Source organism: Lissotriton vulgaris, chromosome 2_1 (genome assembly GCF_964263255.1).
Source record: "Lissotriton vulgaris chromosome 2_1, aLisVul1.2, whole genome shotgun sequence".
Lineage (NCBI taxonomy): Eukaryota > Metazoa > Chordata > Amphibia > Caudata > Salamandridae > Lissotriton > Lissotriton vulgaris.
Window position 1 is genome coordinate 1,826,658,279 of NC_141687.1, and position 15,817 is coordinate 1,826,674,095.

The window sequence follows — 15,817 nt, forward strand, 5'->3', positions numbered from 1 at the left end:
ATTGAGCTGGTATTCTTTTGAATGTTTGGTCAGACGTCAAGTTGTGATGGGTCTTAAACAGGTAGATGTGAGGTTTCCGAAGGTCTAATCCTTAATTATCTCTGGAGTTGATCTCAAGGGTGTATTTTGACGTGAACCTTGAGTGTTGGAACGAGAGGGTGCAGGAACTGCCAGGATGACTGCTGTATTATGCAGTTGTGATGATGTGTGGATAAGTGTTGCTGCATGTGGTGATGCATAAATAAGCACCAAGTGTGTGGGATGCGGTTGGGTGGGTGAACTGTGATAGAAGATGTTGTTTCTTTGTTAATCCATTGCACTCATACAGGTCTTCTCCATTCTTTCAGCACCAACAGCAGGTGGCACAGGCGGTGGAGCGAGCCAGACAAGTCACAATGACGGAACTAAATGCAGTCATCGGGGTACGTGGCCTTCCCAATCTACCTCTCGCCATCTCTGTACCCTCTAATATCCGCCATTTCATTGAAGCACAGGCTGCGCCGAGCTCGGAGGGCAACCAGAACAGCATTTGAGAATACCGGGGACGCTGTTGCTTCCAGTCGATCGAATTCTACCATAACCCTACAGAGCGATGGCAGATTTGAGTGCTGCTGCCCTGTTCTCAGCCGCCCGAGCTCGGACTGGCCTCTGCGGCACTGGACTGTGTTACATGATTGTGTATTGTGCCTGCCAGACAACCTGACTGTTGCTCTGTGTCTGCGTTTTGACTGTTCAAGACTACAGTGAGACTAGACCAGTGGAAATGTAGTGCTTATGCCAAATCTGAGAAATGAGTGCCAAGTTTATTAAAAAAAGAAATTGCTAATGAACCACACATGTGCAGTAATGTGAATCTGTCTACAGGAATGGAACTTTCTTGGATCTTTCTGGGAAGGATTGTGTGTTAAGCATTCCATACCTTCATTGTGTGGGGCTTCACCTCTGCAACTCTTTAGTGTATGCAATCTATCCTAGTCTTTGAGGCAATGCTGTGGTGAGGCTGGGCTCATTTTGTTCATGCTCTGATTCAAGTGTGGGCGGCACTGGAACTTCCACAGCTCTAGAGATCCCATCTGCATAGTCTTGGCTTGTTTGTTCACTGTCCATCTGTGGTAATGAGCCTGTACGCTGGTTGCCTTTAAATGTTTACAGGGAGCTGCAGATCAAGATTGGGAGCGATTTTCACAAGTATTGGTTTGAAAGTTTAGTCCCTTTCAAACAACTTCCACTTGGTAAGATTATTGTGATGTTTTTGGTATTTGAATAGTGCACAGTTTGCCATTTGTTCCAGATACTTGGTCACTCCATTGCAGCTCTTTGCCAATCTGGGCACAGAGCACCAGGGCTCTCACTGTGTCCACCGTTCTATTGAACCGAATCCTGTTTATTTCTGATGCTTTGGGTATAAAACTAGCGTCTTTTCTCCTGTGGATCTGAGACATTTTCAAGATGTAACATGGAAACTTAACCAGGACCTAAAAGGACTGGTTTAAGGTTTTAGGACTATAAGTGCTAGGGCCTCAGAAAAAGTCCAGGTGGAGTGGGATAGTTTTGCCATTTGGTTTCAGCCGCTGGATAAATTGAAGATTACTAAATCAAGGCTAAAGTACTGGAGCCTGTGAAGGGAAATTTAAGCAGTCCAGCAAGGATACCCCCAGAATGTAAAGATTCTTGAGGCCTTTACTGTTGCCCTATTGCCCAAATCATTTGCACAGAGGACTCCCAAGCTACTCGCTGTCCCACAACCCCTAGTACATTTTATACAAAAAATAGGCACAAAACCAGGTACACTGCATACATAAAGCTGAAGATAAACCTACGTTTAAGGCAGGATCTGAAGCAAGGGTTTGATGAAATAACACACCGAGAATCCGCACACATGCACCACAGGTACTGTGTGCCCAAGTGTCGTTTGGTTCCCGGTCTCTTTTTGTAGAACACCTTGGTGGGACATGTCTCTCGTTGTTGGCCAGAAGAGCCTATTCCGGCGTGTACCTCTTTGGTTTACCTGAAACATACATTACCTTTTGTGTAAAAAGCTGTGATTTTATGTCGTTTGAAATTTTAAAGTTGCCCTAAATATTTTCAGTCCGATTTAGACCCATAAATCTCAAATCTGTTAATTAGTATCGAAATGTTTTGGGTAATGTACAGTTTGATACCTTATTTATAAATGAGGTAAATGCGCTTACACTCGCTGAAAAGCCCATATGTGGTAGGGATGGGCTTATGAGGAATGGCAGATGACAGGAAAAAATTTGTCTGATCTATTTTAGGGTGTAACCGGTAATGTGTGAGCAAATATTATATGGAGACTATTGGCTATACAGCTATCCTTAATTCTCCCTTTATTGTAGATATAGGGGACACGAGCAGTTAAAACCGCACGCTCTCCTTCTTTGGTAGGTCAGATAAGGTTCATAGTAGAGTATAGATGAGTTGCAGGGACTGTTTCATATAAAACCACAGGAGCCACCTATAGACCAGGGTATATGCAGGTACAAACAACATTTAAAAATGTTTTTAGTTAGAATGCATTCTTGATGACTTTTGCCAGCTGAAAGATTTACAGATGGCAAATGTCGTAAATTAAGTATTGAAAATAAAAACCTTTTTAGACATTTGTAACTGTGATTGACTAAAGAGCACCTTTTACCGGGCCCATGTCAAGGTCGGCATTCCTTGCAACACATAGACACTTAACCTATACTTTCAGTCTGCTCCTTATTCAGAGGCATTATAGGTAAGTTGCAATTTACCTCATTGCTTGCCCCCCCGCCCCATTTATTTAACCTTTGCTTGTGCATTTTACTATACTCCTTCTACCATCTCCTTTCATCCAGACTAATGGGGCATCACTCCTGTTACAGGAGAGCACCCGAGCACCTTTGTACAACATGGATGTAGGTCTTAAAACCTGGAAGCCTGGCTGAAATGCATCCCCTCCTGCTATCTTACCAATGCAACTGCCAGGCTCCCAAGGCCTCAGTCCTTTCCCTCTGCTTAATGGGATCGGTCAGCTTTGCAGACCTTACTTTCACTAAGATATTTCTCTCTTCCTCTTTGACAGCCAGGTGTTTTATCACTACATTTGCTTGTTTTCTTTGCTACCAATAACTGCTAACCCGTTGAATCCCCGCACTCCAATTCTAGTTGTTGCAAGTTCTGACCTGCGGTAGCTTGAGATCTCATTTTCAGCTAGAAAACTCAAAAATTGGATGTTCATGCACATTGTCACTTTTGGGTTATTTCTCGTACAGAATTTGTAGAGAAGCAAGGACATTTCTTCAGACAGTCCGGACTGATTTTTTTGCTCTGCATACTCAGTAACTGGTGTGGGTTAGATTTTTGTTGTCAGGGGAGGCTTGTTCTGATGAATGATGTCCTGAGTGGGCATTGGGTCATTTTCATGCCCTAACACCAAGCTATGGACCAACCAGGTGTTGGGCACATGGGCAACTTGAGGCAGAGGTGCTTAAATGGTCAATCTGCAAGTGAGAAGGTAACCCTAAGTGCCGGATTTATGACCCAATGCTTGGTCTCATCCTATGGTGCTTCCAAAGCTCAGGATTCCTCATTGTACTGATCACCAGTAGTGCCATTTGGATTTTACTGAGGCTTCTATTTGCAGCGGTGCATGGACTCCTCTACTGGCCCAGCCTACACAACTGGTTGACTTTTGAATGGCTTATCAAATATTTTTTAAAGTAGCCACTTTTTTTAAGCTCTACTAGCGTAAACAAATCCAGCACTGCTCTCTTCTCTCCCACCTTTTTGTTTGCTGCCTGTTTTTTAGAGTTCGGATCCGGTGGACGTCTCCTGTAAGTCAACCCACGGTGTTACTGGTGGAGCAGAGGATTTTGTCCGGGATGTCTCGCAGTTGTCCCCATGATGTGTGTTCTCAAGTAGATCCATGCCCCAAGGAGACCACTGCCACTTTTCAGCCTCTGAGAAGTCCCTTCATGATTATGCGTGAGGCCGTTTCCTCTCTTGAAGAGTGGGCTGTGGTTCATTCCCATGAAGGGTCTCCGTTGCATGTGACCCAGGACTTCTTTGTGAGCTGTACAACATTTGGTAATGCGTACACTCCCATTGATTAGGTTTTCGAAAATCTGTTTGGCTTTTTTCACTGTTGGGCTCAAACTACTGTTTTGACTTTGCTATTAGGATTCTATCCATCTGTCATTTTTATGGACATTTAGTTTCTCTCTTGAAGGGTCATATTCACCCTACAGTTTGGGTTTCCCCCTTAAGTTCTTTGACCATCTGACTGCAGTCATTGGTGGTTCATCCCTTCTAGGTGTTTCCCCTTCATCCGGGCATCTGTTCCCACTTGGTATTTAGTGTGCTGTCTTTGTTCTTGCAGATACAGTCTTCTTGCTTAATTTCGAGTTTTCCATGAAGTCATCTGTAATGGAATACCTCTGAAAGAAGCATGGAGGATGGTTGTGTCATAAAGGACAATTTCGCATGCTGTCTTGAACAATGGTATAGAGGAGTAGAGAGGCGCACTCAATGAAGTCAGTGTTCTGAGAGAGTCCAAAAAAAGCGTAGATCTTCTGTTCTTATTCTAAATGTATTCTTTATTTTCACATACAACGGCACAGCCAACGCGTTTCATTCCCATTCGTGCCTAGGGAATTTCATCAGGGCATGTACTAAATAGTCAGGCCCATGCGATAATCCTAGATGAGGTCACTCCTAGGAAGCTGATGTATAAAAATGATCACAGTAGACCATGATGTATTCCTGAAAAAGCTTCACACTCAATTCCAAATGGAATGGTAATTCGGGACCCCCGGTTAGCTGGAAAGTATCACTTTGGCAAGTCAAGAAGTATATTGGTTCCAGACCCCTTAGGGGAAACTCCAAGGCGGAGGGGGGTCAGAATAAGAACAGAAGATCTACTCCTCTATACTATTGCTCAGATATACATCCACGGCAGCGGATGGTGAGAGTAGCTGCACCACCAAATATCCCTGAAACAGACAAAGTCGATGTGCGAAACCTTGGTCAGCTGCTGTGTGCTTTTGTTTGTCTTGAACAATGCATTGCTGCTTGTTCTTTAAGTCTTCTGATCCTCTGTTTTAAACAAATGGAACTATATATATATATATATATATATATATATATATATATATATATATATATATATATATATATATATATATATATATATATATATACTCCAAAAGCCAGCACTCACGGGGGGGTAAATCCTCCTTTGGATTTATTAAGCACAAGATATTTAAACACAAACGCGTCTCAGCGGTACGCACACGCACACGCCCTAATATAATCTGCCTGTGCTTTTTGTAGCTGTTCAAATTTAGCAGCCCTTAAATCCAGGTGGTGGTCAAAAAGATGGAAAATAAAAATAGGATGGATATTGTTGATAGCCCTTGACAGAAGTTATTGTGCACTGGCTTTTGATAATGCATTTACATTCATATTGATGCTTTGGAGAGACTATTTTACCAGGAAGTGTCTCTATGAAACGCTGATTGATGTACTGCTCTCTCAGGCTCCAGAGGTAGAAGGAAATGTAAACCCCTGAAAGTGAGCTGCCTATTTCCTCTCAACGAGAAGGTTGGTAGATACCAACAATAGAGCTATGTTTATGTTAAGCTACTGCTGAAGCATGCTGATGTGGCTATTGGCAAACTGGTGCTGGAACATCTGCACAGCGATGGATCCTACTTGTTAGCATAGGATACATTAGAAAATTCACAGATAAGGTTTTGAATTAGTGTAGATTGGTGTAGGTGCCACTTCCTCTTAAACCCATATGAGAATATTGGAAGAAAGATGTCTTAAGGAAAATGTGAGGATGCCTCCTATTTTCCCCCAACAAATGGCAGTTTATAAAGTTCTTCAAGATGGAAAAAGGATTTTTTTTCTTTTAAGGAGGATCTCAAATTCTATTTGAAAGGATGCACATCTTTCTCATCCCATGCAAATCTGTATATGTATATGTTGGTATTTGTAGAGTGCAAACCTGCCTCGAGCAACTGAGTTTATGGCTCCTGAGAAGATACTATTACTGGGGGTAATGTCAAGTGTATACTGTCAGCACAGGGGCTGTGCTTGTTTGAAGAGGTGTCTGCAGCTTTGTTCTGAATTGCTGGTCTGATGTTAATAGAGATACTGTGCCAGGTCCTGGAAGCATGCACGGAGAAGGCTTGCATTCTTGTCACTTTACTTTTGGTCGCTCTTCCCATCTAACTATTGACATCCAATTTATTAGTGTATGGTTCGGCTTCAGTTTTTTTGCTACGGACCTAAGGCTATATCTGTCTTGCCGCTCATAAATATCGTTGCAACTAGTCCTTAGCGAGAATGAGGATGTGTCCTACTCATCAAGTATTCATACTTCACATGCCCATCTGGCAGCGTCACAGAAAGTACATTACAAATATTAAGTGCCCGCCTAGGTTTGGAACTCCGTCCTTTATTTAACGTTTGTGGCCTCTGCCTGATGAGCCCTTGGTCCAAGCATTCTTCCTCCAGCGTGCCATTGACCCAACAGTCCGCCAACAACACGTGATAGGAAATTGTCAATGAACTGGGTACAATCTTGCCCAACCTAGGATCAAATTTGACTTTTACTGGAGCCCAGCTGAACACTGCAGCGTGAATACCCCACACCTTTACAGGTGCATTGCTCTGCCCTTGATCCCATTTCATCGCCGTTCTCATCCTCGAGTTGGTTTTGCTTCATAGAGAGCCTTTTGTGTCCCAGCGGTTAAAAATATTTTTCTGAAGATGCCTTTCACACAGCTTGATATTAACCATTATTGGCTTCAAGAGACTATCCCCACTGCTGTGGTTGATGTGTTTCTGAAGGAAATTGAGTGATAGAATGAGATCAAACTATCTCAACTCGCCAGCGTATTTTAATGGTGCTTCTCTGTCCGTAGGTGCACATGCTTTGGTGTCAAGACTTTGCTAATGGAATTACCGAAGCCAAAGATAATCCCCTATGCAGAAGTTAAAAAAAAAAAACAAGTAAAAAAAAATACAAACTAAAATATTGCAAATTACGGTGCATCATAAAAATATAAAAATGAACTAATGAATTACAAAACTGTGTTAAAAAGTAAAGACGCCAGAATAAGGATGTCTCACTATAGCTCCTTGTTGATGCTAAATGACTTCTTACTAGCTCTGAGAGGCCCTCCTTCACAGTGGTAGAGGTTTTAAACTTTATGTACTACACGTCTGTAAGTCCAAGCTGTCAAACCGCACCAACCCCAGTGACAGCTCTGTGCATGTACGCCTTTGAAGGGCATAAACAACGAAGCACTCTGTCATGGCGAATCTGATTGGTTTGTTTGTGTGGGCCTTCACATGGGCAGAGTAAGGCAGGCATCTGTACTTCCAAATACTACAGAAATAATATTCGGCTTTCCAAAGGAGCACTGGCCTTTCCCTGTATTCGGATTGAAGCCACATTTGTCTTGAAGGAGGAGAATTTCATGTGGTGCAAAAGACAATGCAATGAGTAACTTGTACTCCGATATTGAAGGTGCACATGGCGTACCTGGTGAGGCGGGTCAGACATGATTCCCAGGATGTTGTTAATGCTCATACTCCTGCCTCTAGCACATAACTTAATTGTCTGAGCACTAAATTACGAAACATGGCGGAATTCCAGGGTGTGGGAAACTTGCTTTGCAGGGTTAGCTGCGGTGTGCTTGAAGTTCCTATAACCAAACCTCGTTCAGCCCTACTTGAAGTAAAGGACCTTACTTGTAATACATTTCTGCATCCCACCCGCTCCCATGAAAAGTAAAAGGAAGGAGTGAATCAAGTCTGTCACACTGGCCTGTGGGCAGAGGCAGCAGCAGGTACAAGGTGTCTTGTTCTGAGGACGTTCTGCAGCAGCAATGAATAGGGCTTCAGAAGGACATCAGTGGTGATGCTCAAAAACAGGTCACCTCCCAAGGCAAGGCACATTTTCTACTCATTGGCTAAAAAAAAAACCTCCTGGAATGATTTAGTTCGAGAGTTTGAAAACGTTTCTGTAAAAACAACCCCTGCGTTGGAATTACATTTAATAGAGATTATACTAAACACGTTGGTGATTTTTGCAGTGCTTTCATGGATTATTCCTGTAACCTCCTACAGACAGCATGACCACAACTCCCAATACCACAAGGTGACCAATCTAGTTTTCAAGTCGAATGCTGATAAAGGGAAGGTAATGGGCACGTCTAAATGCTGTCCAGTCATGGTCTTCTTTAAGTACACTTTCAGCCAGATGTGCCTCATAACCACAGTACAATTTGTGTTCATTATATGAAAGCTGTAGGTATGATACCAAAGCACATCTCACTTTTTAGCAAATGTTGGTCAATAAGCAACATGGAAACCTCATGCATCCTTCACAACAGCAATGATCAGGTAGTCCCAAAGTATGACCACCCCCACTCGTGAGCGTACACTTAATGCGCTGTAATCGTGAGGGTTTCTCAACAGTGAAGAGACTGATGGCGTCAAATGCCTAAGAAGGTTGGAATCTTGTGTTGTGTGGATCTTGGATCCAAACAAAGTTGGCCACCCAGTTACTTTTTCACGGTTTGCTTAATGCAGGACTTTATAAATGCTAGTTTGTGCTAATGTCTGCTTTCATTGGATTCATACAGTGTCTTAAAAATCTTTCCAGTGTGTTATGGCACTACCACCAAACATAAACTTGAAAAAGGAAAGTCTACCTTTAAGTTGAATAATTAAGACATTCGTTTTGAAGGTTTTTTCCGACCTTCGTACCAGGTGCAGCTAGTAAATGTTTTCCTATTTCAACAAGCATTAGCAAAATCAATAAGTCTTAATTTAATGAGCCAACAAATGTAAACGTAGGCATTCAAATGCTTTTTACATATCTTGCTTTCTCACCTTCTATTTATCATACTGAACCCATCCCTATTAATTTTGCCGATCATGGGAAAAGTAACCAAGAAATCATACATACAGGAGATAAAGATTTGAATGTGACAAACGGTGTGCAGGGAGTATACTTCTCAGATGTAAAATAGTCCCTCGTGCATTCCATTTGGAAGCATTTTCTAGAAAATGGAAAAACACAACCAGTAGCATGTAAACATATAGTGAGAAAGAAATACTCCTGGATGGATTCAAAGTCAAGTCTGATGCCGGTCTTATAATAATTGGTAACAATAGGACTTTCAGGCAACCGTGCGGTCTAGCCAGACAGTAGGTCTGGAGGAGTCTCTTGTCCATACTTCCTCCATTTGGCACTATACACCTTGATTGACGAATGTAAACTTTGCAATAAGTCTGTGATAGCAGTGGGAGTTGATGTAATATCACTTCTGCCCATGCAATAATTACAGTTGTGTGCGTAAAGCATACATAATTACTGGATTGATGCACAGACGACATTCATAAGCTTGAGTTGCGCTTCTTTAATTACACTCTGCACTGTTATTTACAAACAACCATGTCTATCCTTTTTTCTAACACAAATTGTTTGGTCTGCTCATTCCATTTGCTTTTTCTGACTGCGATCACATTATCAGAATGCAGATCCCAAATAGCAGTTATCAAATCAAGTCTGAATTTGTCAATTTATGAAGTCGGAGTCCACATATTGGCCAGGAAAACCCAATTAAAAGCTTACTTATAATAATTATTTTTAATTGCGAATTGAAGTCTGAAACGCTATTCTACAGTTCTTGTACCAAACATGAAATTATGCTGGGCCATTATCATTTGGATCAGTTATCCAAACCTACATTTAAAATGTAATCTTCCCATATCACTTTTCAGTGGCTCCAATTGGAGAGCAAGCATTTGCAAATCCAATAGCTCTGGTGTTGGCTGCTAGCATTTTGGCTTTGTCAGTACTTGTTGTCATTTTTTGTAAACCTTTATTGTTGGGTATGCTGCATAGCTCTAGTCAATCAAAAAGAAAAAAGTTGCTAAGAGTGAAAATACTTTTTTGGGTCTCAAATCATATACTGCCATAGTAATCCTTGGCACTCAAGGGAACTGCTTGTGTGTGGGTGTGCTCCTTGTGAAAGGGTATAATGTCACAGCGAAGTAATCTAGCGGCTGGAGCGAGCGGTAGGAAATTGTGAAGAACACTATAGCCCCCCCCCCCCCACTAGATGAATATGGCTGGCTGAAAGCCTCTATAAGTAAATATCATTTTACGCCTATAATTTTAGTAAAATCAAAAGGTCTTCACAAACGCCATTTTGCGAGTTACCATTTTACAGCATTGCTACTATGCAAGCCAATGACCTAGCGTGTGCAGGGAGCTTTCAGTAGGAGGTGTCACATTTGCAATCGCCACCCTCCATTTTAAAAATAAAAAGTCAAGCATTGGTGAACCAATAGATTTGGCTTTAATATGCTAGCACCAATAAACACTGGCATTCACAAATGTTGTTTACATGCTTTGCATTACAAATGGGGGACAAAGTAGCATTAAAGTTACTTTCTGTGTGGTATGCATGTATATAGGTGATACAGAACAGAATGTCACAAATAACATGATGATTGAGCGTAGTTTTTAGATATAAATTAGTCACTCGTGTGTTCCAATGGAACCGCTGCCTGCGAGGAGGAATCCTGGCCTAATTAGCACTTTAGAGTGAGGTGAGGGAATGAAGCTCCTTTTAGTTAAGCTAAGGCCCATTCTATGTATATTTTAAATAATTGGTAACAATATATCTTCTAGACAGATATGCTGCCAAGCCACACCTAAAAAGATCATGGGTATGCATTGCAGTTTGAATTGCTTTATGTGCTGCCTTTTCTTGTATAGGAAATGCCTTAGGCCTGTCCCTGTTGTCTTGTCCCCATCACCTATGTACATTTTTATATTATTTTTATTATAATTATTGCTATTGACATTTTTATAGGTGTTTGCCACAATTGAACACTGGATGGACAGGCTAGATTACGGTCAGCCATGTCCATGTGCATCGGCCCCTACAAGGTCTTTGCATGGGATGCAGTGTGCAGGACCGAGCTCCTAAAACTCTTTTTGAAAGGAGCGCTGGCATGTGATTGTCCTTAACTGCCTTGCCAGTGCTCAGACACCCTGCTCTTGTGCATGCATGTCCTGGCTCGTCCAGATTAGAATTGGTTTACTTTTGAATGTCCAAAAAATTCAACTTTTCCTGTAGTACATCCCAAGTTGTGCGCTTAATCTCTCTGATTGCACTCAATTTCCTCCTAAATGATTCTGTGAGAATGTTTAGCTTGTTCTCTGCTGCCCACTCAATACTGAAAAGGTGTCTTCTTAACTGGCCAAGAATGGCAAGAGTTGATCGCCATGTGTGGACTTCTTATGAAGAGCACAGTATAGTTCTATTGAACCAGAAGGGTAATGGAGAAGCCTCGGCTGTGTGAGCACTCTGACAGCCCGAGGGGTCCATAGACGTGTTTTGCATGCTCCCCTTCAGTGTATGCACTGCAATAGATGTTTAAATAATATAGGCACACTTGATCTGTCAGCGGGTTGTGGATAGTGGATTTTTGGTAAGTGGCGGCGTTATTTGATTGTTGTGTTGCAGATGTATTTCCTGTGACGTTTTACTTTTGTGTTGGCTTGGTTTGTGTGCGTTTTTTTTTATTTTGCGTTAATGATTGCATGGAATTCGAAGCCTGCAGTCACATTTAGTAACTTAACTTTATATAGTTTATATAAAAAAGTCCTTTGCAATTCTATCAGTAAGTAATGGCACCCCTACACATTAATTGCAGATATAAGCCTGTCGGCAATTAGTGCCTTAGATACAAAACTTTCTTCCATGAGTAGGTGTGACTTACTCCTAGAAATTCTGGAGAAAGCTTAGGAGTAAGCTAAGAAGTTGCAACTACTTGGAAAACATTATATTGGGCCCCTTCTATGCCGTTGAGATATAGACACACACGCAAGTATATATGAGAGCTATACACACATATATTTCAGAACTCTATATATATATATATATATATATATATATATAATTTTTCTCCTCCGTGTCTTGGAACAGCCGCCGCACTCCTAACCAACGGGTGCGTTGTGGGACAGGACCGCCCAAACTCGGTCCATAACATTAACACCTCTCCCCATTCACAAAGTACGGGTCCACGATGCTGTGTGCTGGCCACAAAACTCTTTAATGGTACAGCTGAAAAGGACACATTTCGCCGGCACAGCCGGCTTGTTCACCAGGTGACACTAACTTGTGTCGTGATGAAAACACAAGTTAGTGTCGAAACGCGTAGCGTTATTTGGGAATAAACAAAACTTTTCAAGCAAACCTGCCTCCGAGTGCGCAATTGCACGATAGGGGAACAACTTGAAGGTTTATTTGTTGCAAAATAAGGCACAACAGGCGTATGCATTTCGGCTGTGTAGCCTCTTCAGCGCCCAGCGTGATACAGGAGGAAAGTCAAGTGCCACAAAGTTGTTGATGGTGCAACAGCTGAGGTAAATGCAGATCGCTCCGCCCATCATGATGAAAAAATTCCACCAATCACTGTCCCTTAGTAGTAGATTGAGCTGCATATCCCAGCATGCAGCAAACTGCCGAGATAGGGTGGCCAAGTGGTTGCACGAACTGCAGAGTGACACAGGACCATATCGCTCATAATGTTATGTTGTTATGTTATGTTACAAAAATTTTAATACCGCGCTCGTACACCAATTGGTTTCTTGGCGCTCAAAGACAACAGGAGTGTGGCACGGGGGGTGTGAGCAGCTAACCATGAGCAAGGCGGAACAGATAAGTTTTTAGAGATTTGCGAAAAGTGGGGTAGTCAGGAGTGAGCCGAATAGGGAGGGGGAGGGAATTCCAAGTGAAAGGGGCAAGGAAAGAAAAACGAGCACCGCCGTGCTTCTTACGACGAAACCTTGGAATAACCAGCAGATTGTGGGCGGAGGATCTGAGGTGTCGGGAGGGAGTGTAGGAGAGGAGACAGGAAGAAATAAAAACAGGAGCAGAAAGGAAAAGAGATTTGAAGACGGTGCAACCAAGCTTGAAAATGCATCGTTGCGCCACCGGAAGCCAGTGCAAGGTTTTTAACAGTGGGGTGACATGATGATGTTTTGGTTGCTGGAAGATTAATCTAGCAGCCTGATTTTGCACCAGTTGAAGGCGTTGAAGGTGGTAAGCTGGAATCCCCACGTAAAGACAATTGGCGTAGTCTAAACGTGAGGTAACCAGGGCCAAGATGACAAGTGTAAGAGCCTCTGGAGACAGGTACCTTCGGATCTTCCCGATCCTGCGGAGATGAAAGAAGCAGGCCGAGGTGACAGCATTAATGTGCGGTCGCATCGAGAGATCACTGGAGATGACCACACCTAAACTCTTCACGGAGTCGACTGGGCAAGGGGAAGGGCCGAGGACAGGCGGCCAGAAGTTGGGAGTCCAGGGATGAGGAGGCCCACCGATCAGGACCAGCTCTGTCTTACTAGGATTGAGCTTCAGCTGACTGAAGTTCATCCACTCGTAGATGGAAAGCATGGTGGATTGGAAATTAGAGCAGGAAAGAGGGGAAGAGTCGATGGGAAAGATAAGTTGCAGATCATCTGCATAATTAAAAGTGGTAACAGAAAAGTGACGGAGGGAAACCAAGAGAGGCTGCATGTAAAGATTGAAAAGGAGAGGGGATAACGCAGAACCCTGGGGAACACCACAGGAGAGTGAGGTGGAAGGAGCAGAAAAGGAGGATAGGTGAACAGATTGAGACCGGAGTTGGAGAAAGGACACAATCCAAGACAGGGCCAGGCCCGAGATCCCAGCATTTCTGACACGGTCGACCAAAATGTCGTGGTCGACCGTGTCGAAAGCGGCCGTGCCCACACGAACAAACAGCCTTCTCGAGTCCCCAACTGCACAACCTTCGCTTACAGGGTTCATCTTAACGGGGGTCAGTCCGGCAACTCGTCTTTCCCAGCGTAGAGTAAATGACCCGTTTGCAATGGTGGGCAAGATCCATTCAATAACTTGAAGAAAGGTAGGTTTCCGCTGAGGCAAAAACAGGAGCCAGTGTTGATCAGGTCACTTGCGTGCAGGGGCCTCTGTAATATGCCGCTGGCTGGCATGTGAAAAATGTCCAAAGTATCCTCCAAAAAAGAAGGCAGAGGTCACGATAGGGGAACAACTTGAAGGTTTATTTGTTGCAAAATAAGGCACAACGGGCGTATGCATTTCAGCTGTGTAGCCTCTTCAGCGCCCAGCGTGATACAGGAGGAAAGTCAAGTGCCACAAAGTTGTTGAAGGTGCAACAGCTGAGGTGAATGCAGATCGCTCCGCCCATCATGATGAAAAATCATATATATATTATAATTATGTCTGTATATTTGTGCGTATATATATTTGTGGGTATATTTGTTTGTGTATGTCAATATATATGATGTGTATGTATATGTGTGTGTATATGTATATGTATATGTATATATATATATATATATATATATATATATATAATATAGTTCTCATACATATGTGTGTATAATGTATAATGTGTCGTGTGGGGAAAGAGTTACGGCAGTTGCACTATGAAATAATAATGGTCACACAGACCTAACCTGCAGCTACGAGGCCACCGCTACCAGCAGGTACACATCTTAATGCATTACATTAACGAATGCTACTGCAAAGGGGTCCACAAATGTTTTTAAAGAAAATAAATTGAAACTTGTGTTGTAAAAATGCTTTTCTTCCCATAATGGCTAATTGATTTGGAGAAAAAAGTATGCTGCGTGTGAGATCTTGCAAATGATGCTGTTGGTGAAGTCATACTTCGTGTGATCTTTAATCGCAAGTGAGGCTGCGTATCTAACTCTCCATAACTGGGAAATATCTGTCTTTTTAGGATTTCATTAATAATGACCCTTAAGATGGTTTTTTTTCTTGGTATGTGAGGGGCCTTTTTCATGTTTCATTTTGATTACATTGGTGGTTCTGGGTCATGTCCTGTCTTCGCTGGCCTGTCCACCGGTTATGGCCTGCTGCCCTGCTTAGCCAAACACCGCCCAGCAGCATGGCTGTCGGCCATGCCTTGCGTTCATTGAGGCTCAGTGCGATAACCCACTGGACATGGACTGTGGGCAGTAGTTCTTTAGTTACTTGTTTTTCAAGAATTCCCTAAATTTTCATTTTAATAGAAAAATGCAAATTTAATGAAATCCCTAAATAACCCACTTTTTCCATCACACTCTGCCCCAGTCCCTCCTCCGACTGATCACCTCCCTACTAACCAGTATCAAACATAGATGGACATATTTTATTTTTGAAAGGTTTCTAATGCAAACCTCTGTGTGGTTTTTGAATAGTAATGTCCTAAACCATCCCTGTGCGCCGTTTGCTGGTGTAATGAGCTATTGATACTTGCAGAATGTAAATGTTAGTACAACTGACTTCATTTTCTAATAGTCCCAGTTTGCAACAGAAAAAAATGTTCGAACTGTAAAATCTCCAATGTGGAGGCTAAATTGTCCACTTGTCCTATGTCCCCATCCAAATGTATCTCCTTACCCATGGTCCCCATCCTCCTCTGACCTCTGTACTGGTCTATTTAGCAGAGCCTGCTTTTCTCAGTCACTGTGCTCTCTTCTTACAGCAGCAGCAGCTCCAGGCCCAGCACCTCTCCCACGCCGCCCATGGCCACCCGGTGCAGCTTCCACCGCACCCCTCCGGCCTCCAGCCCCCACTCACGGGTAGCAGTGCAGGGCTGCTGGCTTTGGGGGCCCTCGGGAGCCAGGCCCACCTGGCAGTGAAGGATGAGAAGAATCACCACAGCCTGGACCAGAGAGGTAAGCGAGCACAGATCACACTGCACATTGAGCGGG

General features: G+C 42.9%; 1 protein-coding gene across 8 annotated transcripts in view; it reads left to right on the plus strand.

Annotated features, from left to right (window-relative positions):
* Positions 1-15,817, plus strand: part of TLE3 (TLE family member 3, transcriptional corepressor) — an 85,503-nt gene that overhangs the window by 37,399 nt on the left and 32,287 nt on the right. For 3 of the 8 annotated variants that reach the window (XM_086957930.1, XM_086957934.1, XM_086957931.1), the window contains exons 6-7: positions 348-422; positions 15,589-15,780. In XM_086957930.1, coding sequence (XP_086814056.1) covers positions 348-422; positions 15,589-15,780 — 267 coding nt within the window. Of the gene's footprint in view, positions 1-347; positions 423-15,588; positions 15,782-15,817 lie in introns of all 8 variants that reach the window. The other 5 variants (XM_086957933.1, XM_086957936.1, XM_086957935.1 and 2 more) reach the window with 3 other exon arrangements.